Here is a 26,310-nt window from a genome sequence, read left to right as displayed (position 1 = left end):
GAAAGAGAGCCGCGCCTCCGCTCACCCGCCGCATCTCGTCGTTTTCATTCGCCAGGAGGCGGACACGCCAGCTCGGGAATGTTCGGGAGACGCCGCCACGGAGAACCGCAGCCCCACGCCAACGCCGCGCTACGTTAGCCTTGGAATCCCCCCCCCCCTGGAGGCGGAGGTCCAAAGTTTCCTTCCCCCCATGGCGCTGGTGATGGAGCCGGTCAGCAAGTGGACGGCAAGCCAGGTGGTGGACTGGATGAAAGGTGGGGGAGGAAAAAAGAGATCTAAAATGTTTTAGTCTGCGTAACGGCGCTCGCCCGGTTTTGTCTTCGTGACTATAAAATGCGTTGGATGATGAGATTTTGTGTTTAAAGTAGTTTGGGGGCTCAATTTTGGTTTTTATGGGACTTTTAACTCGTTGGGTACAGATGATAATGTGAGATGTTTATTCGATAAACGGATTGGACGTCTGGTGACGTTTATGGGATGGAAAAATTAGTATTTGCAGGTGGTTTAGATTGATTTGAATGATGTCCATGGCAGGTAATGAGGTAATACTTTTGTTATGTTTTTGATTTAAAAGGTATTAATTTGGTGTATATGTAAAATAAGTAGTAAATATTGTTAGCTACATACTTTTTTATAAAAATATTTAAAGTAAAAAAATCAAACTGCAATTAATAACTTGATTATTGATCAACTTATTTAGGCTATCATAGCTATAGTGTATTTCTGTTAGCATATTATTTTAAAAACAAAAAAATATATAAAAATTAATCATGCTAACTGGTATTTTTAATAAAATTTTCACTAAAGGGTTTAAGCATGCTGTAAATCTGGAAAAATAATTTCTTATGGATCATCCAATTATTATGAACTCATTCATTTGTTGTGGTAGTTAGCATCATTTATATTAAGAACTCTAATTGAAGGGGTTAATTGGCATTTTTTTGTGTGTTTTAGGTTAAACTACAGGGTTGACCACCTTTTTTTCCAACTGTTAATTTAACTAAATAAGAATAAATCTGGCCAGTTAAAAAAAATTTGGCTTTGGCTATGAAAAAGTACTCTATTGGGTTCAATTCAAATGTTTTTGACGTCTATTACCTTCAATTTTTTCTTAAAAATATTGGCCGAATCCCGTCTTCTACCTACAAAAAAGTTATGCTTAAATCTAAAAAAACATAAAACGTATGTATGTCTTTTTTGGAAAATTGTAACTAATAAATTTTAAGACAGTTTAAAACCTATGAAACCAAAAATTAACCTAAAATCTATAAAATCCCTTTCAAAAAAACCCAATAAAGTACTTTACAAATTTCAAATTAACTCCTTCACTGCCATAGACAACAATCATCAACAATATGCTAAAACAAAAACTAGCAACTACCACAACACTAAATTGTACCTTTAAAATTTAACATGAACCTAAAATCTATAAAATCCCTTTCTAAAAAAAACCCCAAAAAGTACTTTACTAATTTCAAATTAACTCATTCACTGCCATGGACAACAATCATCAACAATATGCTAATACAAAAACTAGCAACTACCACAACACTACCTTTAAAATGTGATGCTTTTTCCCAACTGTTATCTTTTTAAAGGGGCGTGTCTTAGCCAGGGATGCTCATGCTAGCCCCTTTTCACTGTGACTTGAAAGTAATTAAGACAAAGGTATTATTTTCGCGTGGAAAACGAGGCGCACACCCGCAAATGCATGATTCACGGCTGACTCATGCACTCCACACCCACGGACACGCACACTTTTCACAAGAGCAGCCGGCCAGACACCCACGCACACGCGCGCTTCAGCCTTGAATGTTTCAAAGGTGGACAAGCGACCAATCCAGGCCCTTAGCATTGGAACCCGAGTCGGTCACGCCCCATGCTACTCCTTCTGCTAGCGAGCATCGGGGTAACACTGTCATCCCCGGGCGGGAGAGCCAACATTGTTTTAATCGGCTTGGCGTCTACCGTGAGGCGCCATTAACACTCAATAAAACACTAGCTCGGGAGTGCATTCAAAATAGCAGTGAAGTGGGGTCATTAAAATACACTCACACACACTTGGTTTAACACTCAAATACAGTCCAGGGGTGTTCTTATGGGTGCTTTTCCTAATTCCATTTTGACTTTTCCCTTTTCCACCCAACTGGTCAGGATTCATTTTCTCTCTTTCTCCTTCTACTTTTCCATTTTACATCTAAAGAACATGTCCAATTTTTCCAGCTTCTTCTTTTCCCTTTTCCATGTCAGGAACTTGGGTTGTTTTTCCCATTTCCACCCACATTTTCACTTTTGCATCTGAGTGATGTTTTTTTTTGAATTTTTTTCTCCATCTACTCTCCTGTTTTTCATTTTCTACAAAAAAATCAAAGTTGGGGTTTCCCCCCCTTCTTCCAACCTTGATTTCCCATTTCCATATAAAAAACAATCCAAGTTGGGTTTACCCCCTCTTCCAACCTTGACTTCCCATTTCCATCTAAAAAAAATCAGGTTGGGTTCCCCCCCTCTTCCAACCTTGATTTCCCATTTCCATCCCAAAAAAATCAAAGTTGGGTTCCCCCTTCTTCCAACCTTGATTTCCCATTTCCATCCCAAAAAATCAAAGTTGGGTTCCCCCCTCGTCCAACCTTGATTTCCCATTTCCATCTAAAAAAACCAAAGTTGGGTTTCCCCCCTTCTTCCAACTTTGATTTCCCATTTCCATCTAAAAAATTCCAAGTTGGGTTTCCCTCCTCTTCCAACCTTGATTTCCCATTTCCATCTAAAAAAAATCCCAGTTGGGTTTCCCCCACTCTTCCAACCTTCATTTCCCATTTCCACCGAAAAACAATCCAAGTTGGGTTTATCACCTCTTCCAACCATGATTTCCCATTTCCATCTAAAAAAAATCCCATTGCTCTTTCCCTCATTCACCCTCATTTAACATCTAATCAATCTGGTTTGTTTATTTCCCTCATCTCATTCACCCTTTTTTCATCTGAGCATTCTGTTTTTTTTTAATCCTTTGAAATCTATTCTTGTCAATATTTAATAAGGCAAATATGACCGTTAAATTGCATTAACTGTTCATTACTGCAGGAGTCAATGGGCAAAGCCAGAGTCCGCGGGGGCGTCGGTGTTTGCAATTTAACCGCCGTTTTCCGCTTTTTCCTTTTCTTGTGTTTGCTTCTGGCTTGGGGGGCTTCTGACAGATGAGTTTGTCACGGGGGGGCTCCGGGGTGGGAAATCAATGTTCCACCACCCGTGTTTATTCAAGACGGCGGTCTAGAAACGTTGGCGCAAACACGCACTTAAGAGAGGACCGTAAACATGGAGGCGATGTCACGACATATCCAGCGCTACCACCACCACCCGCCGCTTGACCTTTTGTCGCTTCCCGTTATATGAAAGGCCGTTACGGTTACATGTAAGCGACGTACTTAGCATTTCTCTTTTCTTAGGCTTGGACGACTGCCTGCAGCAGTACGTGTGCGTGTTCGAGCGTGGCGGCGTGTGCGGCGAGCGGCTGCTGCGGATCAGCCATGCCGAGCTGGAGGACTTGGGGGTATCCCGCATTGGGCACCAGGAGCTCATCTTGGAGGCTGTTGACCTGCTCTGCGCACTGGTACGTACCTGAGCGTGACTGGACGTTTGGTGGCCGGTCTTTTGGTGGCTGGTCAAATGGTGACAGAGTTTAAATTATATTCATGAGAGAGGTAAATATCTAAGTACTGTTTAATATCTAAGTACTGTTTAATGTCTAAGTACTGTTTGATATCTAAGTACTGTTTAATATCTAAGTACTGTTTAATTCCTAAGTACTGTTTAATATCTAAGTACTGTTTAATTCCTAAGTACTGTTTAATATCTAAGTACTGTTTAATGTCTAAGTACTGTTTAATATCTAAGTACTCTTTACTATCTAAGTACTCTTTACTATCTAAGTACTCTTTAATATCTAGGTACTGTTTATCTAAGTACTCTTTAATATCTAGGTACTGTTTATCTAAGTACTGTTTAATATCCAAGTACTGTTGAAACTAGCTCTCAAAATTATATTCATAAGAGAGTTAATATCTAAATATCTACTGTTTTCAACAATACTTAGATATTAAACAGTACTTAGTTATTAAACAGTACTTAGCTATTAAACAGTACTTAGATATTAAACAGTACTTAGATGTTAAACAGTACTTAGATATTAAACAGTACTTAGATGTTAAACAGTAGTACTTAGATATTAAACAGTAGTACTTAGATATTAAACAGTAGTACTTAGATATTAAACAGTACTTAGATATTAAACAGTACTTAGATACTAAATTATGTCTCTTAAATATTAAATTCTCTCATAAATATAATTTTGAGAGCTGCTTTCAACAGTAAACTCTCTGTCACCATTTGACCGACAACCAAAAGACTGGCGACCAAACGTCCGAGCACCCTACCTGGGTATCTCGGAATCCGGCTAACCGACATTTCATATCGCACAGAACTCGGGCCTGGAAACAGAGAGCGTCAGGACACTGGCCCACAAGCTGGGCGCCTCAGCCAAAAACCTCCAGAACTTCATTTCTGGCCGGCGCCGAAGCAGCCAATCAGAGAGCAGGACATCGAGAAGGCTCCCCAACGACTTGCTGACTTCCGTGGTGGACCTCATCACCGCCGCCAAGAGCCTTCTGGCCTGGTTGGACAGGTAAGCCGTCTCCATTAATGCGTCACTATAGAAACTTTGTGGAATCCAACCCGGGTAAAAAAACGTCAGCTCGTCAATTTCTTTTTTACGCTCCTCGCATTAGCCAGCACCTGCGTATGAATTATTAAGAGGCCGTCTTGTGGATGCGTGGGAGGATTTTGGGCTGCTTTATTACACGGCGACTGGCTGACAATTGTCACGGGTAATACCATTTCAATGGTGCCTCGGCTCATTTGATCAGACCGAAATAACTATACGCCGCTTCTTTTAAGTAAAGATAGCGAGGCCATTGGGCTGTTGCTATGGCAACGTGGCTTGATGGGCATTCAATACGTTCATGTAACTCCTTCAAGAGAATTCATCAAATGTGCAACCTCTGCTCATAGGAGCATTGTTTATCCTCCATTTTGTTTTTATTTTTTACGTTTTCCATATTTTTTTGACCCCTTCCACCATTTTAGTTTTCCCTTTTCCAACCTTTTAGTTTCTTCCTCCTATTGGTGCCAATATAAAATGATAAATGACTATATTTAACATATTATTAGTATAAAGCCTGCTTGAAATCCCTTATGTTTAGTGCGCTTTGTGGCTAAACCCCATTTTTTTATCATAATTATTCTATTTTATTCTATTCTAAATATTCTACTACTACAGTCATGTATGAAAATTAACTCTTTAGTTCATGGTTTACCTTAGCGTCCATAAATTATTTCTCTAAGGAGTCTTAGACGCATTTTGTATTGTCCCAGTATACTTGTACTACTTTTCCCATCTAATTTTGCATCCAATCCCACTTTGAAGACCATTTTGAAGCTTTAAAAACCCCCCAAAAAGCAGCGCAATGGCCCAAAAAATGCCTCAAAATGAGTTTTGGCGATGTGATGGTTAACCAACAGGCTGCATGGCTTCAGGTCCTGCGTGCATGTGCATATATTTAGCATGCAACCTCAATAACGACGACCCACATGGCACAAAAATGGCGAAAAATGTGGGTCTCATGCCAAGCCACTCTTCATTTTCCACGACATTCCACTTTTTTTTTGTGTTCTCAATGCTACAATCTTAATATTAGAGTCACAGCGTAGCTAATGGGTTCTTTCCATAAATGAAGGTCTCACGTTTGCTGCGCTCACTTTGGCAATTGGCGTGCATGTTGATCAAAAGCGACGTTATCCGCTTCTCCGCAGGTCTCCTTTCGCTACGGTGGCGGATTACTCGGTAACACGGAATAATGTCATCCAGCTTTGCTTGGAGCTCACCACCATCGTGCAGCAGGTTGGTGGAATTCCAGCTCGCTCTTCTTGTGTGTTTTTGTCACTTTAACCCAAGACCGGAATCCAAACTAGAACAAAAATACACAGGAATATGTCAAAGATCTACTTGTAAAATGGGTGCTCGGACGTTTGGTCGCCGGTCAAATGGTGACAGAGAGTTTATTGTTGAAACCAGCTCTCAAAATTATATTCATGAGAGAGAGAGTTTAATATCTAAGTACTGTTTAATATCCAAGTACTGTTTAATAGCTAAGTACTGTTTAATATTTATACTGTTTAATATCCTAGTACTGTTTAATATCCTAGTACTGTTTAATATCCAAGTACTGTTTAATGTCCAAGTACTGTTTAATATCCAAGTACTGTTTAATATCCAAGTACTGTTTAATATCTAAGTACTGTTTAATATCCAAGTACTGTTTAATAGCTAAGTACTGTTTAATAGCTAAGTACTGTTTAATATTTATACTGTTTAATATCCTAGTACTGTTTAATATCCAAGTACTGTTTAATATCCAAGTACTGTTGGAACTAGCTCTCAAAATTATATTCATGAGAGAGTTTACTGTCTAAATATCTACTGTTTTCAAGAGTACTTGGATATTAAACAGTACTTGGATATTAAACAGTACTTGGATATTAAACAGTACTTGGATATTAAACAGTACTTGGATATTAAACAGTACTTGAATATTAAACAGTACTTGGATATTAAACAGTACTTAGATGTTAAACAGTACTTAGATATTATACTGTACTTAGATATTAAACAGTACTTAGATATTAAATTATCTTTCTTAGATATTAAACTCTCTCTCATGAATATAATTTTAAGAGCAGGTTTCAACAGTACTTACTCTCTGTCACCATTTGACCGACGACTAAAAGACCTTTCCAAAAGAAATAAAATAAACATTTATTTAATAATATATTTCTAGTATGTATACACTGTCATTTTGGTACTTGTTCTCATAGACTTGGAGACAATTTGACCTCTTGACCTCACTGAGAGGGGTCCAAAACCCAGCTAAACGAACACAGAGAATATATTTAATGTTGTCAGAGTATTTCTTCCTTGTCTGTTCGGTGCTTTTCTAAATAAAAGTCTCTGAGCGTTTGCGTGGGAGCGTTTCTATTTGCAAGCGCGCAGGTGAGCGTTTCAGCGTGATGTGTTGCGGCTGACATTGTGTTTACGTACCCCCCCTTAGGACTGTACGGTGTTCGAGACGGAGAATAAAATCCTGCACGTGGTGAGTAAAACTAGACAAGATACCAAGTTTGAAGTATTTTGTTTAAAGTCAGATTTGTATTTATTTTAAAAAGGCAACATAAAGGCAGTTTTTTCCATTTGTTCAAATATCATTTCATCATTTTAAAGCTTTGAAGCCTCAGTAAAAGCATGAATTAATTCATAATGATAAAATCTGACTGCACAATTGCATTTTATTAGTCATAAATATTGGTCTTTAACAAAATGATATTCCCTGACATGAATGCTTTAATTAATTGTAGTCTTTAACTAATTGTAGTCTTTAACTAATTGTAGTCTTTAACTAATTGTAGTCTTTAACTAATTGTAGTCTTGAACTAATTGTAGTCTTGAACTAATTGTAGTCTTTAACTAATTGTAGTCTTTAACTAATTGTAGTCTTTCATTAATGTCAGTGGGATTTTTCTATGTTTTTTTACTTGGAGTGGTTAGTCATTAATCTCCCATTTATTTTGTCATGCCATATCAACATTAAATGTGAAAAACCAAATATTATATGATTAAAAAGTCTCTTATTTTGTCTCTTTCCAGTGCAAGACTCTATCCGAAGTTTGCGAGCACATTGTTTGCGTCTCATCAGACCCGGTGGTCTCTCAGTCGGCCCACCTGGAACTGGTCCACCTCTCCAACGTCAAAGCATCCGACGGCCTGGTAACCATCTCATTTTTTTCATTTTTGAACCCTAAAAGTGGACGTAAACACTAGAAAAATAGCTCATGCTATGTTTCTCGAAAAGCTAGCATTGCTTTGAGTTAAGCATGACACTCTTAAATGCATTTTAATATTAATTTACTCTATTTCTACCTGTTTTACTTCAGGGAATGTACATCAAGTCGACCTACGACGGCCTCCACGTCATCACCGGGACGACGGAAGGGGTGAGGACATCTTCTCATACACGCGTAGTGAATGTAGTAATGGCCGCCCGCCAAACGTTGCAAGATGTAGTAACCCGTTTCCCAGAATATCTCAGTATTATGTTGAGCGGCGGGGACGTCAGATCCGCCGTTTAACGTTCTCGCTGGCGCTCCGAGAGAGTAAGTGGAGATCGATACGTCGACTCACGCGTATTTGTCTTTTCTCTCTTTGCAGTCTCCGGCCGACCGCTGTAAGAAAATACACGCGGGAGATGAAGTCATTCAAGTCAATCACCAGACTGTGGTAAGGTTTTTTTTGGGAGTCAATGGAGTCAATGGAGAAAATCCGTGGGAAAAAATAGGGGATGTTACAAAGGTGTAATACTAGAGGTGAAAATTTGCTAAATTAATGTTAGTGTTTTGATTAGTAGTGGCGCTAGGTTCATAATTTGACTGTCATGAGATGGCAATTTTCAACTCCATGTTGATACCCAAAAGAATACAATATAATATAATATTTAGATTTTTAATTTTTTTAAAAATTGGATTAAAAGAAATGCATCAAAATGCCGTTTTTTATAGATAGATTTGATAGATTTTGATAGATTTTTTTCCTTATTGAGGGAAAACATCTTAATAATTTGTTTTTCATTGTAAAAGGAAACAAAAAATATTTAATTTTTAATTATCTTCAATATTAAAACGGAAAATACTGATATATATAAATTTTTAGATTTTATAAAATGCCTTTTCAACTTAAAACAGATTAAAAAAAAAGATATTAAAAAATTCCAATTATTGATTTCAACTGAAGAAAATCTGGCAATATAATCTACAATCTTCATTTCAATTTAATCCCAAAATTTTGCAAAACCAGAATAATCCAAATCCATTCATTTCTTTGTCAAGGCGTACTTTTCCTTAGCATTTACATTCGATTGCGCAGGTGTATCCAATTGAGGCCAGGTTACATAATCACGCTCTATAGTTAGTCTCACCACCTCCAATCATCACGACTCGCCGTTACGCATTTCTCCGGCTCAGGTGGGCTGGCAACTCCGCAACCTGGTGGGCTCTCTTCGAGCCGACAAGGGCGTGGTGTCCCTAACGCTGAAGAAACGCCCGCAAAGCACCCTCAGCTCGGCGCCGGCCCTCCTCAAGAACATGCGCTGGAAGCCGCTAGCCCTTCAGGTAGGACGTTTCCTTACCTTTTATAGACTTATTATTAAATCCGGCTAGCTCGAATCCCCCGAGACTCCGCTAAAGCGTCTAATTAGGTCACGGCGCACTTTTTGTTTGGCGAATGACTCACGGCCGATAAGCGACTGACCATTGACATTCTCGCCGTTGCGGCGAATTAGCAAGTGTAAATTTCTCATTAACTGGGATTACGCACGCTAACACGACGCGGGGTTTTGTCAGTGTGGAATGGGTGACGTTATCTCAGCCCATGTTTACTTGCTAGATTTCTTTTCAATTCATGATTTTGTCCTTCATCGCTGGTGGGTTGTTTGCACGGCGTTTACGGGAGTCGTAAATCCTGGTTGTTAACCTGACGGGTGTAATGTTTCGGCTGGCTGTAAAAACCATGGCGATAAAGCTGGTAAAGATGAGTTGAAATGCAATGGCGGATGGAATTAAACCATTTGGCTTTGGCTCCAACTTCAAAAATTCGACCAAAGGACAATGCCATTCCTAAAATCTCCTGAAATCATTTGCTTCAAGCTCTCATATCATTGGTTTAAGTATTTAATATATATAGCCCTCATTACTACAGCCTGGAACTTGATCAGGGACCCATACCACCCTGGTCACAATCTGTTACAGCTACTGCCCTCTGGTAGACACTATAGGTCCCACAAAATATTTAAAAAAAATAGGCTTAAGGACAGTTTTTTTCCCTCCTACATCCATCAGGACTCTAAACTTGCGGTAGCACAACACACAATCCCTTCTGTGTAATAATTTCGAGGTGAGGTAATATGAAATATGCACGTTACCAGTCCGAAACAATTACTTATTTGGGTCTTTTCCCAAGAAAACGCACCTTATTGACAAAGCACTACCATTTTGCAGTTTCTGGGTATGCTGACAATTAGACTTTTGTTGTTGATGATGACTACAAATGTCCGATTATTATTATATTTGATTTCCCAGCCGACCAGAAGCCCAGGCAGCGGTTCAGCCACGCCATCAGGCACCCCCACCAAGACCTCTGCCCTTCAAGACCTTTATATTCCACCTCCACCCATGGAGCCCTATGTGCCAAGGTCAGCCCCAGAAACAGCGTTCCTTACCGGGTAGGTATTTACCTTGAATAACATCCTAAACATCTTCATAAAAACGTCTCGGTTTGAAATACATCACCCTTAAACTTTCGCCCTTGTCTTCGCAGGGACGATGCGGTCACCTCGACTGCGGAAGAGGCATCCCGCGTACATGTCAGCTTGGCTAAGCGATCCGACTCGCCTAATTCCTTCCTGGATCAAGAATCCCGGCAACGGGAGGAGGAGGAGCCTGTTTACTGCACCACGCCGACATACGGTGAGTGGAAATGACAAAAAGAACTAACTAGAAGGCCAAGAAGGCTCTATGACACTCTCATTGTAATTGACGGCGGATTACAGGCAGGCTAAGGCCTATCTCCATGCCGGTGGAGTGCAGTTGGGGGGGCGACTACGAAGACCCCGCTAAACTTCATCGGGAAAGCCATAGAGGTGAGTCGCCATTTTGTAACTCTTTAAAACAGAGCGTTTTGGCCATTCGCAACCAATCAAGGCGAACCCTAACAATCCCTTTAAAAAGTGCCGCATTCCCATCTCACATGGAGACATCATGCCGTTACAGAAGAACAAATTAAGCATAAAAATTTAGCGAAAAGGACAAGGTTGCTATAAAAGTAGAAGAAAATCCAATACACACACTGGCTAGCAACATGCTATAAAAAATATCATTCTTACAAAGAGACTGAAAAGATGAGAACTGTTAACACACAAAAAAAAGTCTATTCTTCGTGACCTCCACCTGAATCACGCAGTTGCCATGGCGACGCTGACAGCAGCTCTTGTCGCTTCTCTCCACCGTCCAACGGCTGCCTAGCAACGGCGAAGGTAGTAGCGAGACCTCGTTGTACTCTCCAATGGCCACACATTAGTTCCTCGACATCCATATCACGCTATTTAATTATGTTCACCGCCATTAGTAGGAGGGGCCAAATGCCATGGATGTCTACAACCATCAACATTAACCAATGAGCTTAAATACCTGACTCCTCCCCTTAATTTGTCCACACAGACGCTACGCTAATGCGCTACGCCGGCTCGACGGGCGTAGACGAGCGCCCCGTGGTCGTCGCCGACTACGCCTCACACACGGCGCGTCCGGGAAAGCGAACAAACGACACGGCCAAACGGGCTAAAAGACGTAGCCACCATAGCCAAAGCCCCTCCCACTACATTCTCCAAGCTAATCAGAGACAGTCGCCACCAAGAGACCCCGCCTCCATTTACCACGTGAGTTTTTTTTGTTGAAAAGTATGCCGAACGTCGGTTTGTCACTAAGTGCACGTGTCAGGTGACCTCGGCGAAGGCCGTGGCGGCGTCAGCTTTCACCGAGACGACGGTGATCTTATATGTCTTGACGGCGTCTTCGCCAAAAGTCTTTTTGCGGACGCTGGCAGATGGCGTGCCAGTGGACGTGGGCGGACCCTCGTCGTGAGTTCTGGCGCCAGGCGGGATGCCAGTGGCGCAGCTCCAGGCTTCCATATTTGCAGTGGCGCTCTTTTTTGGGACTGGTCATTTCTTTTAGGTTAACCCTTTAATGGGTAGCGGTCACTGCAGTTAACACTTATAAATATATAGGGCTTAATAGTATTTTGTCAATGATCATTCCATAATGTATTTTTTAACATTTACTTTTATATCCCTTATTTTCACAACTATAAGTCAATGAATGACATAGAAATTTTTTTCCATATATAAGGCGCACCCTCAATGAATGACACATTTTATTTTTTTCCTTATATAAGGCGCACTCAATGAATGACATTTAATTTTTTCCATATATAAGGCGCACCGTCAATGAATGACACATTTTAATTTTTTTCCTTATATAAGGTTCACCCTCAATGAATGACACATTTCATTTTTTTCCATATATAAGGCGCACCACATTATAAGGCGCACCCTCAATGAATGACACATTTAAAAATTTTTCCTTATATAAGGCGCAACCTCATTGAATGACACATTTCATTTTTTTTCCATATATAAGGCGCACCCTCAATGAATGACACATTTAAATGTTTTTTCCTTATAAAAGGCGCACTCTCAATGAATGACACATTTAAATGTTTTTTCCTTATAAAAGGCGCACTCTCAATGAATGACACATTTCATTTTTTTCCCATATATAAGGCGCAACACATTATAAGGCGCACCCTCAATGAATGACACATTTAAAAAAATTTCCAACCTCATTGAATGACACATTTCATTTTTTTCCATATATAAGGCGCACCCTCAATGAATGACACATTTAAATGTTTTTTCCTTATATAAGGCGCACTCTCAATGAATGACACATTTTAATTTTTTCCATATATAAGGCGCACCCTCAATGAATGACACATTTCAATTTTTTCCATATATAAGGCGCACCACATTATAAGGCGCACCCTCAATGAATGACACATTTTATTTTTTTCCATATATAAGGCGCACCCTCAATGAATGACACATTTTATTTTTTTCCATATATAAGGCGCACCACATTATAAGGCGCACTGTCAATGAATGACACATTTTAATTTTTTCCTTATATAAGGCGCACTCAATGAATGACAAATTTTAATTTTTTTTCCATATATAAAGCACACTGGATTATAAGGCGCCCTGTCTATTTTGAATCAAATGTAAGACTTTTAAGTGCGCCTTATAGTCCTAAAAATACGGCAGTACATTCCTAAAGGAATACAATGTTTAACTTATCCATAGATTTATTTTTTCCTCGGCTTTTAGGAAGCTGTATGCCCTTTCCTGTCCTTCTCCATTTCCGCATTTTTTTTACTGGATCTATTACAAATGTCTCCCCCGTATCCCCGATATCCATCACATTTACTACTTTGTAAAAAGGTCATGAGATAATCAAGATCCTGACAGGCTGCTTTTCTTTTTTCCTCCGGCAGACATATCAACAGGCCTCTTCCCTACAGACCAAGACGCGTAAGAAATACAAAGGTAAAACACCAAACTTGTACAATTTATTGACATTTGAAACACCAACGATGCCATTGCTAGCATCCTAGCTAACTAGCATGTCAATTCAGTAGTAGCATTATGTTTATCTCAACAAAATGACTCCAATTCTTACAAAAAAAAACAATTACTATATTATTTTCCTTTTAAATTTCCATAGTAAGGCCACTTAGATCTTGTCAATACATTTTCTGAGTTCAGGCATGGCTTTTTTCCGATAAACATGTTTTTTTTTGGGGTCCCGCCGGCCTCTTGGTTGATTTCACCATCTGCCACGAAGCTCCATCTGCATATTTCCACGGCGGCGGCTGTGTTTGTTTACAGAAATGAGCCCAAAGCTTTCAAATGAACATGTTTATGCAACGTCCAAGTGGCCCATGAAATATTAGTCACACTTTTTCGCTCTCTTCTGCCGTCACAAGCTGGTACGCATTATTGTCTTTGCGAAGATCGTTTTTCAACTTTGGCCAAACACAATAACTCGTCTTCCTATTATTAAAGACTTTATGTCCCATCAGGTTATTTTGGCCCTTACACCAAACTAAAAAAATGCTCTTTTGGGAATATTGGCTGTAAAAAAATGTCATTTTTTTTTCATTTGAGTGTCTTTCTTCAAGGATATCAGTAATATATACTTTTTTAAATATTGTAATTGTTGTCATTTCAGGACGAAGTTTAGCGGGTTTGAGCCGACGTCGAGTTTCCTGCAAGGCGCTAGGTCGAGGCGATTGCGAAGGCTGGCTTTGGCGCAAAAGGGACGCCAAAGGCTACTTTTCTCAAAAATGGAAGAAGTACTGGTTCGTTCTCAAGGACAACTGCCTGTATTGGTACATCAACGAAGAGGTACTGAAGGAACTCGTAGTTTGGAATGCGCTTTTGTCAATGTAGACGAACCCCGTGTGCAAATGCTACACTAGGGACTTGTCCTAAAAACGTTTTTTTAAGGAAAACCATGTTTTTGAAATGTCTATTTTGATAACTGGAGAATCCTTTCCATTTATTGATGATGTAGAATTGTATTTATTATTATTTTTGCATAAATTAGTTGTTTTTATATTATATAATGTAATTCCAGTTAAAATTCCCAGTCCAATTTATGCGCATTTCTAGCTAAAATCTAACGCACTTATCACAAAAAAGATGAATAAATAAATGTGAGTCATAGTGATGAATCTTGCGAGAAAATGATGCTTTTTGCTCAACTCATTAAGGATTCATCCTCTTGTGTACAGGATGAAAAAGCAGAGGGCTTCGTCAGCCTTCCCGAGTTTAAAATCGACCGTGCTAGCGAATGCCGAAAAAAATAGTAAGTTCAAAACTAAATAACATATGTTTGTGTGTCTCATTTTAACAATATTTGTGTTCCCCAGTGCTTTTAAAGCATGTCACCCCAAAATCAAGAGTTTCTTTTTTGCGGCGGATGGCGTGGATGACATGAACAGGTGCGCTTTGATTTGAGACGTTTTTTTTATGGTTTTTGTTTGCATTTTTTGACTTAAATGCCCTTTTTTTTGGACTTTTCAGATGGCTGAGTCGCCTCAACATGGCCGCCGTGGGCTACGCAGAGCGGGAGAGGATTCGTCAAGACCAAGGTAAGCCACTCAGAAATTGTAGAGAACATCCAATGTCAAGCTTTATCGGAAATTAAATTAAACTTGTTGCATTTCAATGTAAAAACTATTAAAGTATTTCCCGCAGATTACTGGAGCGAAAGCGAGCATGAAGACGACGCCCCCTCCAGTCCTAAACAAGATAGCCCCCCACCTCCCTATGATACGTACCCGCGCCCCCCGTCGGTGAGTTAAAAAAAGCAAAGTCAATTTATTCCCAAATGTCGAAAAAGCCAAAACAAAATGGCCTCTTTCAGATGAGCACTTACACGGAAGGCCGAACGACACGACTGTCCTCCACCGAGACGTCTCGATCCCGTTCCTCACAGGAAGATTTCCTTTGCGCCGAAACGTCTTCCGCCGAGCCGCAGTACCACCCCTGCCCCCTAGGTGGCGGCACCTTGCACAGCGGGAGGAGACCGGGAGGAAGCAACAGCAGCGACGCGACATACCGATGCGACCCGTTGGAGGTTATTGACATTTTTAATGTCAAGATTTGTTTTTAAATATATTTAACAAATTTTACTATCGACTCTGCAGTACCGCTCCAGTCCAGCAGGAGGCAGCAGCGAAACAGGCTCACCGGGACGCTCGTCTTCATCCCAGAGACGCTCTTGGCAGGACTTGATCGAAACGCCATTGACGGAAGCTGGGTTGCACTATTTGCAAACGGGACCGCTCGGTAAACAAAAAATTAGCAATTGTCAACATTCGATAAATTAATTAATGTCAGCTAACAAGTTTTCTTTTTAAAATTTAGAAGACGCCGTCTTCGCCGAGCCTTTTCCATCCACCCCCACGGCCATGTCGACTGGCGGCGTCTACACGCTCCCCGCTCCGAGAAGCGTCCCGTTGCCCGCCGCTACGCAACGTCTCCTACCTACGCCGGAAGGAGGCGGGAAACACCGCAGCTACACGTTGCCACGCGATAGCAACATCCACACGCTACTGGCGGCGCCCGTCGGGGAGGAACGGCGTCCACATGGCGGTGAGCAAAGGGACACGTATGATGAGAATACACAAATGACCAATTGCGGTGTGTCCTCAGGGGGTAGTGAAGGCGCGTCCCTGGGCGACCTGTTCCGGGCGTGCGAGCAAGGCGGCGTGAGTCCGTTGGGCCGGGAAGCGGAAGCCAGAGGGCAGTCCGAGTTCAGGCAGTCCTTTCTGAGGCGGACCGCCGATCCGCAGCTCAATGATCGGCTACACCGCCTGCGCATTCTTAACTCCACCTTGAAGGTAAGACCAAAGGCTAATAGCCGAGTAGAATATAAAGGTTTACTGGATAAGGGTATAAATAGCTAAAATTCTAACAAAAATTATAATAATAAAGTAGAACTATAGTTTTTAAATTTAAATGAAGCATTTAAATAGCTATATGTAAAAAAATTCAATAAAGTAGAACTATAATTTTTAAATTTAAATGAAGCATTTAAATAGCTATATGTAAAAAAATGCAATAAAGAAAAACTATAATTTTTACATTTAAATGAAGCATTTAAATAGCTATATGTAAAAAAAAAATAAAGTAAAGTAGAAATATAATTTTTACATTTAAATGAAGCATTTTTCATTTAGATGTTTACTTGAATTACAATTTCTTTTACATGTATTCACTCCTTTTAAATGTTTTAGCGAAAATAACAATTACCCTCATTAATTATATTATATTTTAATTATTTATAATTTATTTTCTATATTAATTATAAAATTTTGTCATTTTTTTTACTGGATAAGCATTAAAATAGAAATATGTAAAAAAAAAAAAAATAAAGTAGAAATTATAATTTTTACATTTAAATGAACCATTTTTCATGTAGATATTTACTTACTAATTAGACTCCTTTAAATATTTCTAACGAAAATAACAATTACCCTCATTAATTATACCCTAACCCTAACTTTATCAATTCCCAACACTAAAATAAATCCAAACTCTCCCCAAAAAAAGCACCCTAACAAAAACACCCCACACAAGTGTCCTTTCATTAAGAATGCATGGATGGCAATGACGTCGCATCCACTTTATGACAACCATATTTATTCTCCCGGACATTTCCACTACATCCCCCAATGAGAACCACAAGTGATTTATGTTGTTGTTGTTGTTGTGGGCCTTCTTTTTCAAACTGACAGCCCCCCCCACCACGGATTTAACACTGCCTGACATGCACTGTTTGTGCTTTCCTCTTTCTTGTCGGTCTTGTGGCTTCAGCATTTTTTGTGCTGTGTTCTTGTGTCCCAGTGGGGGCGCCGCCGTGTCTTTGTCCCATTTGCCTTCTCCATGTCAAGAATCAGCTTTGGCAGAGCCTGGCTTTTTTTTCTATGTGCTTTCTGTCCGTCTGCTTGAAGCACCCTTATTTTAAGACCCGCCCCTTTAAAAGAAAACGTGACTCCGCCCTATTGTCTTTGTGCATAGGACAGAGAGGGGGAGCTAGTGCTGATTGACAGGCTCTTGGCCCGCCCACAACTGTCTTCTGTGGAGTTCCAGGAATGGAAACGAGCTTATCGGGAGCTTTTCTCCATGACGCCAGACGAGATCGAGATCGAACCCGAGTCTGACGTCGAGCCGGGGACGCCCACCACGCCCTCGTTAGCTCATACGCACTCTTATATCGAGACGCACGTCTAAAAAACGCAAAAAAATTGAGGGAATAGTTCTCAAATATCAACTTATTTAAGTCTGGAGAAGATTGTGATGTTTCATATTCTCACTTTTCGGAATTGACTCTTTTCTGGCTATGCCAATTATACAAATGGCGCCACCTTTAGGCATCTGGATGCCGAGAAATGAGTTCTGGAAAAACACTGGACTTTTTGGTGTTCCTTTTGCCGCCATTTTATGGCATCTTGGTGTCCAGGAATGACACTGGAATACTTTGTTCCATCGTTTTTAGCATTTTGCTTGCTAGCTAAACGCGGTTCTGAAGCTAGTTTTAGTCGTATCATTAACATCAAAAAGGCTTTGTAATTAAAAGTTAACTTATTCTATACTTATACAATTAATTTAGGTATAAAATTAGCCGCAAATGCTTCTAGTGATTTGTAATGCGCCATTGTTGTAAATAGAAAATATGATATCAGTTAGAAGGCATTTTTTTGTGTTAAACAGTGCTAGATGCTAACATTCAGTGTTATTTATGCTTATTTCATAACTCAAAACAATAATTCTTTGTTTGTGATATGTGGGATCAATAAAGTTTGGCCATTTTCATTTATTTTCTTTCAATGCCAGGAAAATATTTACTTATTAGCAGACAATTAGCTAGCTAAGCTTTTGTCCTTTTTGACTTTAGGTGGCTTTCGTGGTTTAATACAAGTCGGTATGTCGTATTTACCCACATAAAAACGACTGCTGCTTGTTTTCTAACCAAATCTGTTAAAAAAACTGGCTTTATCACCCTCCATTGTTGAAATGTAAGTACTAATTACAGTTTTTGGCATAGTTCCACTAACTCGGCACTTAAAATGGCACCACAGCGCCCCCTGTGGTCCTTGTTAGTCGGGCACCGGCAGCAAGGCGCACTCGGTATCCGTGAGAGGTCTCGGTAGGCGACAGATTTCCCGCCACTGGTCTTTCTTAGGTTCGTACTCCAGTACGCTCTTGAGTACCACTTGTTGGCCGTCACTCCACTTTGTCCCCCCGAAAACCAGGACAGTCCCCGTGGGAGTCGCCGCCATCCCATATCCAAACGATGCGACAACCGGGGGGCGGAGCGTAGTCCAGTGATCCGCCACCGGGTCGTAGCGCTCGATATCGGCAAAGGCCTCGTACATCCCCAAGAAGACGTAGAGGTAGCCTCGAGCGCTAACCATCCGATGTCCGAACCTCCCGATAGACATGGCAGCCACTTTCCTCCAGAGTTTTTCCTTGTGGTCCCAGCATAGAACCTCCCTTCGACTCTGGGTGTGTCCCGGGATCAGGACGGTCCTGGGATCGTCCGAGAGACCTCCCGAAACGTAGACGTTTCCTTCGAGTTCGGCGCTGGCGTGCCCGTATAGGGGTCCCGGCATGGGCGCCAACCTCCTCCACGAGCCGTCCTCCGAGTCGTAAAACTCCACGGAAGCTAACGTGGTTAGAGCGCCTCCTTGTGGAGGTGCACGTTGACCTCCGATGGCGTAGATGGCGCCATTGCTGACGCAACAAGTGAACTTGGTCCTCCCTTGTAGCATAGACTCCACTTGTAGCCAACTCTCGAAACGAGGGTCATAGCGCCACACTTGGTTGGAGATTCCAACGGAAACCACTTTACCACCGTCCCCTTCGCTAACCAATTCTCCGCCCACTACGAAGAGGAACCCCCCCAAGGAGCAAACGCAGTGGTTCCGCAATCCCAAAGGCAGGGAGGAAGTCAGTTTTGCAAAAGTCCTACTCTTCAGATTAAATGCCAATACATGCCTCTCTGGACAATCCGGGTTCGAACCCCCGCCGACAAGTAGCACTCGATCTGCCGCCCGGAGCGTGGACTGTTTACTCTGCCTGATTGGCTTTGCCGATCCCGATCCGTGGTACTCCAGCGCCCTGGTCACCTGACTCCTGATCAGAGGCGTTCCCATGGCTTTATGGGCGTGGCTTAAAGGCACGAGATCTTCCATAGCGACTAGTCCGAAGCGTAGACGGCTTAGCAGGAGATTGGACTGAAGTAATGGTAGTGGCCCGTTCTCACTTAGCCATTCCAGAGCTAGCTTAACAAGCTCCGCCTCCTTGACAACCGGAATTTCTTCGGCTTCCAACACCGCCATCATGGATGGGAGGTTCAAACTCAGTAGATGATCCCGTCTTTCACGCAATAGAGTCGCCATCTCCCAAGCAATAGTCTCCTGAGCCGCTTCCAACGCATCCGGAAGCGCGTGGCGCTCCGCTAAATTAGCGTAGCCGCAGCAATTCCCTTCGCCCAGCTCGTCCGTCATATAGCGTTCACAAATAGAAACTGCCGCCTCCACTTGGAGATACCTCGCCGCCTCCAGAACATCCGGAAGCGTCTCCGTGGAAACCTTCAACCACCCCGAGTACAGGAAATCCAAAATGACATCCAACCCTACCGACGTTAGCGCCGGTAGCCGAACACACGGCGCTAATCTCTCAACCGCAGCCTCCCCAAACAGAGCCCAAAAATAATCACTAGAGCTAGCCAGTAGCGCCCGATGACAAGGGAAGGAAACGCCATTGGTCTCCAGCACCACGTCGCACATCCTCCCGTCCGACCTTAGACGCTGGAATCGAGCTAGCAGCTCCGTCCGCTGGGACGCGCTGTACAGGACGGAGTAGCTCTCCATCCGAAGCTCCTATCGTCTTTTTCAGAGCATAGACAAACACCCAAAACCAGAAACCAGAACCTCCCCTCCGCCTGACCTTCCCGCCTCGTATCCGCCGCCCTTTGGTCTTCGCCAAATACCTCTCGCGCTCACATGGCAGGGTTTAGTGTCTATCCCGGCGGATGAACTCATTGGCAAACCCGTCTGAGCCCAAGGGCGCCGCCACCAACGTTATCTCAACCCTCATCTCCATGGCGACAAGAATAACAACAACCTAGTCTCAAACCAGAATCCAACAAGACCAGGTCCGCTAAGTGATCTCCACCCTTTATTTTCAAGTCCTTTCTATCATGTTTATGAGCCCGTTGATTAATGTGGCGGCCCCCCAAGTGCTACCGTCCGCCACAAATTGGCGGACGGTGCATTGGCGAGCCGTCTCCGCTGTTTACACGGGGATTTATGATGGTGCTCTTAGAATAGCCGGCGTACGCGCGCCCACGTGTACTCGATGTGTCATGACGCCTCTTTGCCTGCCTGCCGTTGGCTTTTGTTTTGCTACAAAGTCAAACGGTCCCGTGTGGATGGTATGGTGGCGCTCCCGGGCCGGGCCTGATGTCGGATGGCTAAACTTAGATACAGCTGCTCTGGTTTTTTTGCTATGGCTATATTTGTGCAATGGATGTCCATCTGTTGTGATGGGGAGGGATGGCAGCAAGCATTTTTTTGCAGATAATTTAGTTTTTTGTCCGTTTTAGTATGCAAAAGAGCAGTTTTTTGTTGTTTTCTGCTTATTAATAGTAACAAAAATGAGCAAATAACTTGTTTTAATGGGGAAAATATTTAATTGCACTGAAAACTGTTTATTTTAAACTGTAAATTTATCATAAATAATGCACCAAGCTAAAGTAGTATAATACTAGAAAGAACAAACAGGAAATGTATTAGCAACTTTAACAGTACAACAATAATAAGGTAAATATATTATTTATTTGTCATTTCAATTCATATCTTGCTGTGAAAATGTACGTAGTTTTGTAATGAAAAACTTGCCATTGAACCAATTTGATTTATTATTGATGACAAAAATACAAACACAATTTCATCTTAAAAATTAATTTTTAAAAACTGAAAAATAAGATTTCCTCTTGCTTGACCCTCATCTTGTTGTCATGGTTATCCCCCAGCATCTGTTGTTCTTCTGCAAAAAAAATGCACCAAAAAATCAAGAACAAAACATCAATACAGAGCAAATAATTTGTCTTTTTGATGGATTATTTGAACAACATGTTTATGAGTGTGCCTAATGTGTGTGTGAGACACACACTTTGACCTTATTTAGTTGCATGAGAAGGGCTAAAAAACGCACTTGGTGTGTGTAACACACACACACACACACACACTTTCCTAAGGTATTAATAGAACCTAACTTAGCCCCGCCTTCTACCGTCCTCGTGTGGACATAGATGTTACTGACAGGTTTTCCAACATATTTAATGCTTTTTTGAATCTCAAATATGGTCAAATTAATTTAAAAAATAACTTTGAAACTATTTCAATAAATTCTTTATTTGTTTAAGATTAACCAACGTATGTATTTTTAATTTTAAGTGCATTTAAACAATTACATAACATTAATTTCATATTTTAAATGATTTATTATATTTTAAACCATGAATTTTCTAACAGAATTTTTTCCCCAGACTCTCATTTCAGTACGCCGCCATTTTGTGTCATGACCAAATCAGTATTGAGGACATGATACTTTAAACAAAACATTTTTTTGCCAATTTATTTTTATTATTATCACCTAGCATTTACTCCTTGGTGACCCATCTCAGCTCGCTCTTGACATTCTGCAACTCTGAAAGATTGACAGCCGGTCCGGGTAGTTTGACGGCGCCCGGCAACGTCTTTTTCTCCTCCTGTGGCGTCTCCGTGGCATCACTCCCCGGTTCCGTGGGCGAGGGGGCCTGCGGGAAGGCCTCATAATCAGATGACGTCAATAATTCCAATTTTAAAGGCCTATTTTGTCCCATCTGACCTCATGTGTCTCTCCCGTCTCTTCTCTCCTCCTCACAGGATGTCCCGCCCCCGGACGCAAAGCTCCCATCGGGATGTTGAGATTAGCCTGCCGGACGGACAGCCAATCAGAAGCTTGGATGCATGCTCGCCTCCATCGTTAAGAAAAACATCCGCCTAACATCCCGCGAGGTACCGCCACGTAAAGACTAACCCAGTTTGTGTGGAAGAATTAATTATGGTCTTGTTGGATGGAAAAAGGACCAAAAAATGGTGAAACTACATTTAAAAAAAAAAATATATATATATATATATATATATATATATATATATATATATATATATATATATATATATATATATATATATATATATATATATATATATATATATATATATATCTTTCTATTGCTTTCATCTTAATTATCATTTGTGTTGTATGATGACAAAGATGGCGCCTCATGGTTAGAAAAGTAAATGAGCACAAGCATAAATCGACCATTAATAAAGATTGAAATGTGTGTGAAATGACTCTGCTTTTTATAGGAGATAATCTGCCTAGCAACAAGTGATGAATGCCCTTTTTCACTTATGGATGTCCAATCTTTTTGAAGAGGGAGATCTAAACAGCAAATTCATTTTCTGTTAACCTTCCTACTTAAAATGAATTGGACGTCTTGCCAACATCTTCAAAAATCTAATGTGTTCTTCCTCTGGCCAGGATGCTCCTTCCCACCAATTAGCCGATCAATAGACGTCCATGACAACTTTAAATGCAATTTCAATTAAAGCAAACCACGTAAGTAATTTACATTGAAGTGAGTATGCAGTATTAATTGTTTTTTTTCAGCAAAAACATGGTCTTTTTGGCCTAAAATATCGATGCAACGCAATTGTGAACTTCCACTCTTTACAAGCAAACACATTACAAAATGAAGTATTTTTTTTACCTGCAGGGCCTTGACGTTGGACGACGGTTTGGACATATTAGCCGTTGTTGACCTGAAAGCAGCACAAGGAGGAAGGTAGAAGTTCCGCGGGCTTTCTCCGTCCCGGGATAGCGTTTCAGTTGCCTGGCAACATGCCGCACAGGGCGCCATTTAGCCAGGAACCCAGATCTGCATCATTCATGAGTAGTACGACCCCATAGTCCTTATTTTCAACCTTACCTTTCATACACAAACATGAAATCCTCCAACTCATTGATGCTCTCATCTCAAATCTTTGCTCTCAAGTCAAAAGCCTAAATTTCAAACTTCACTAAATCTCGAGTCACCCATTCTGCAAAGTTTCCGTGACCTATTTATCTTATAATTTCTAGAAGGGCTAACCAACCCCCCCCCACCCATACCCCCCCCCCCCCCCCCCCCACACACACACACACACACAACAATACCCACCGCCAGGCGCCCTTGACGTGACATACGAGCGCTTAGCCTCGAAATGATTTACCTCCCGAATGACAAGTGGTTTTATTTCCATCGTCAAAGTCTTTGCGGGTGTCGGAGGAGACAAATTAAAGTTGACATACCTGCTGAGGACGTGAAAGTTGGACGGACGGATGGCCGACTTGACTGTCACTTAGCTTCCCATTTCTGCCACCAACGAACTGGTCTCTCTGCTTTGAAGCAGCGGCAAGATTCCTCTCATATCTGGGATTTGTTCTCACTATAAATAGAAGAGTGATACTTACACAGAAGGGACCTGCTTTCCATCCCCACACACATTTAGGACACATGCATTCGCTTCAATATCGTCTTTGCGAGTTTCAAAAGCGCTAAATCGGTGCTTAACACAAATTCCATAGGGGTAAAAAATAATTTAACCTTTGCCCCCTGTGGAAAGAACAATTCCATATCAATTTATTCAACAACATATGGACCTGATTTAGTATTAACCAGTTTTAGTCTAAACATGCTTAAATTCAGGAATTTAAACCCCCAAAAAACCATTAAGGACTTTATATGCACACAATAGCTGACTACTGCCAACTAGTGGACACAAGTGGAAGTGTAGCATCTATTATCATTATTATTAACCCTATTATATACACCCAAAATGTATATATTTAAAATATATACAAACATACATAGATGACCAGATAGTTCAGCAGTGTAATTCTGTATTTTTTTATCATTTTGGAATTTTGACAGCCCAAAAATATACTTTTTATGCACTCATTTGTAGTATAAAATTATATCCCTATCATAAATCTTATCTAAAGTTCATCATTTTACCACTTGTCCCTCAAACATAAAATATTTCAGTTCTATTACCAGTAAAAGGCCAACATTGAGTTCACTGACATTTGTTGATGCAGTCCCACATTTATCCACAGATGGCGATGAAGAACTGACCTGCTCCACCAACAAAGAAACAGAGCAACTTAACCCGGAAGTGTGGACTCCTGTTTATTATTTTCCTGCAGTGGACGCCCATTCACGTACATAACGTCCATTATTTGGCATTTTATCTCTTTTTTTTCTGGTGGTGAACGGACGACCGAAGAGCCATGGAGACAGCGCAGTGCGGCCGGTAGTGTCCTCGCCCCCCGGATCGGACGCAGCATGATTCCCGTGCCCCTGTTGGTGTGCGTTCTGGCCGGCTGGTGCGTCGTGTACCTCACGGACACACTGCTCAAGGTGATGACAACAAATTAAAACAACAATATCAAAACCGTCTTTAAATTACTTTAAAATGCATTTTTTCCTTATTATTTGAGTGTTTTGAGTTGCTACAAACAACTTGTTTTGGCTTATTTATGAGGTGGAGCAAGTTAATGGAAGTGCATTTATGTATTTGATTTTAATTGTCCATTTGGACTAAACAAGTAATTAGATTAATTAATGTACAGCTGCTGGTTTAAGCAGGACAGATTTTGGTATGATTGTCATTGCAATCTAATGGGATTGGACGTATAGTACTGTCAATGGCAACCACTGACTTATATATAATATTGTACTTTTGAGTAATCGCAGTACTTTGTGAGAATGTCTTGCTTTTGATGGTCAATAAAATAATTCCTGTTTTAATTTAAACACTGTTTTGCAGTCGTCGTCAACGCATCGGATCGGCTACGACTCGTGGCTGGCCCGACGGGGTTTGATGCTGGCCCCGTTCCACATCCGATGGCAGACCACCATTTTCAACCGGCTCTTTGCGTACTGTGCCCGCATTCACCCGAGAGCGCTATACATATGGTGAGTACTCATCTGGCTTTTAATTATGGTGATTTATTTATGAATGTATTTTAACATTATTGAATTGTGTTTAGTAGATGATCTTATTTGTTCTATTTGTATATAAAAAAAATACAAATAATTATATAGTTTTTATTTTTCGACTATTTTTTATTTACTAATTTGTAATTTTCATTTGTTTTCCTAAAATTCAATTGAAAGCATTGTTTTAAAATGACAAATTAAATGATTTAATGGTTAGAATAAATGAAAAAATGTATTCCCATGTGGTGTAGGTTTAACAGCGGGCTGGTATTCGGCGTGGCGGCCATGTTGGCGTCGGTGGCGCTCCTGGTTAAGACGCTACAGCAGACGCTGGCTCAGATGACCAGCGACAATCCACGTATCGGAGCTCAACAGGGCTTGCAAGTGGTGGTGCGTATCCTCAACGTTATTGTCCGTCTAATAAAGGACAGAAATGCAATTAGTATACAGCCACTACAAGTTGCCATTTTTGTTTCAGGTTCCTGGTGTCAACTTACCCACAAGTCATCTTGGCTACTTCTTTCTGGCTCTCCTCCTCAGCGGCATTGTCCACGAGCTGGGCCATGCCGTGGCGGCCATTAGGTAGACCTCAATTCACATAAAAAAAACAACAAAAACATTATGTAAAAAGGAGGAAATGCTTTAAAATGTGATCACCTCAATGTCCAATCAACTAGGGAACAAGTCCGCGTGAATGGCTTCGGCATGTTCGTGTTCGTGGTGTACCCCGGCGCCTTCGTGGATCTCTTCACCACGCACCTGAACATCGTGTCGCCCGTCCAGCAACTACGAATTTTCTGCGCCGGTGAGTAAAAAAACAAAAAAAAACTTTTAAATCTCATTCTAACTCAGAGACATGGGTAAACTACGGCC

General features: G+C 41.1%; 4 protein-coding genes across 8 annotated transcripts in view; 2 read left to right on the top strand and 2 right to left on the bottom strand.

Moving 5' to 3' along the window:
- The first annotated feature begins 9 nt into the window (after positions 1–9).
- On the top strand, positions 10–23,536 carry cnksr2a (connector enhancer of kinase suppressor of Ras 2a). 5 transcript variants are annotated; one of them, XR_013329091.1, is made up of 25 exons: positions 10–254; positions 3,441–3,604; positions 4,473–4,675; positions 5,863–5,950; positions 7,158–7,199; positions 7,751–7,870; positions 8,038–8,097; positions 8,312–8,380; positions 9,121–9,267; positions 10,234–10,376; positions 10,472–10,620; positions 10,704–10,793; positions 11,371–11,588; positions 13,262–13,313; positions 13,999–14,174; positions 14,564–14,637; positions 14,702–14,773; positions 14,856–14,923; positions 15,030–15,127; positions 15,199–15,411; positions 15,482–15,623; positions 15,702–15,929; positions 15,990–16,177; positions 22,274–22,405; positions 23,170–23,536. XR_013329091.1 is itself a non-coding variant. In XM_077735590.1 (24 exons), the coding sequence occupies exons 1-24, from the start codon at positions 191–193 to the stop codon at positions 17,568–17,570; spliced, it is 3,081 nt and encodes a 1,026-aa protein (XP_077591716.1). In that variant the 5' UTR covers positions 10–190; the 3' UTR covers positions 17,571–18,068. The 5 variants fall into 5 exon arrangements, 4 of the variants coding, with proteins under 4 accessions (XP_077591716.1, XP_077591718.1, XP_077591717.1 ...); XM_077735590.1 differs by lacking the exons at positions 22,274–22,405; positions 23,170–23,536 and adding an exon at positions 17,358–18,068; XM_077735592.1 differs by lacking the exons at positions 22,274–22,405; positions 23,170–23,536 and adding an exon at positions 17,363–17,542.
- Positions 18,234–20,215, bottom strand: klhl34 (kelch-like family member 34). Its single transcript, XM_077736150.1, has one exon. It carries the CDS (start codon positions 20,213–20,215, stop codon positions 18,437–18,439), a length of 1,779 nt encoding a protein of 592 aa, XP_077592276.1. The 3' UTR covers positions 18,234–18,436.
- smpx (small muscle protein X-linked) lies at positions 21,163–23,903 on the bottom strand. The gene is made up of 5 exons (XM_077735594.1): positions 23,745–23,903; positions 23,164–23,215; positions 22,236–22,322; positions 22,002–22,164; positions 21,163–21,392 (listed from the first exon to the last, which is right to left on the bottom strand). Exons 2-4 carry the CDS (start codon positions 23,197–23,199, stop codon positions 22,009–22,011), a joined length of 279 nt encoding a protein of 92 aa, XP_077591720.1. The 5' UTR covers positions 23,200–23,215; positions 23,745–23,903; the 3' UTR covers positions 21,163–21,392; positions 22,002–22,008.
- Positions 23,904–24,338: 435 nt separating this feature from the next.
- Positions 24,339–26,310, top strand: part of mbtps2 (membrane-bound transcription factor peptidase, site 2) — a 6,730-nt gene continuing 4,758 nt past the window's right edge. The window contains exons 1-5 of the mRNA XM_077736050.1: positions 24,339–24,855; positions 25,265–25,413; positions 25,689–25,831; positions 25,869–26,019; positions 26,115–26,242. Of these exons, the coding sequence (XP_077592176.1) occupies positions 24,781–24,855; positions 25,265–25,413; positions 25,689–25,831; positions 25,869–26,019; positions 26,115–26,242 (646 nt within the window). The 5' untranslated portion in view covers positions 24,339–24,780. The remainder of the gene's footprint in view (positions 24,856–25,264; positions 25,414–25,688; positions 25,832–25,868; positions 26,020–26,114; positions 26,243–26,310) is intronic.

The sequence above is a fragment of the Stigmatopora nigra genome, chromosome 16, assembly GCF_051989575.1.
Source record: "Stigmatopora nigra isolate UIUO_SnigA chromosome 16, RoL_Snig_1.1, whole genome shotgun sequence".
Lineage (NCBI taxonomy): Eukaryota > Metazoa > Chordata > Actinopteri > Syngnathiformes > Syngnathidae > Stigmatopora > Stigmatopora nigra.
Note: the sequence above shows the minus strand (reverse complement) of the source record. Positions and strands in the feature narration are given on the sequence as shown.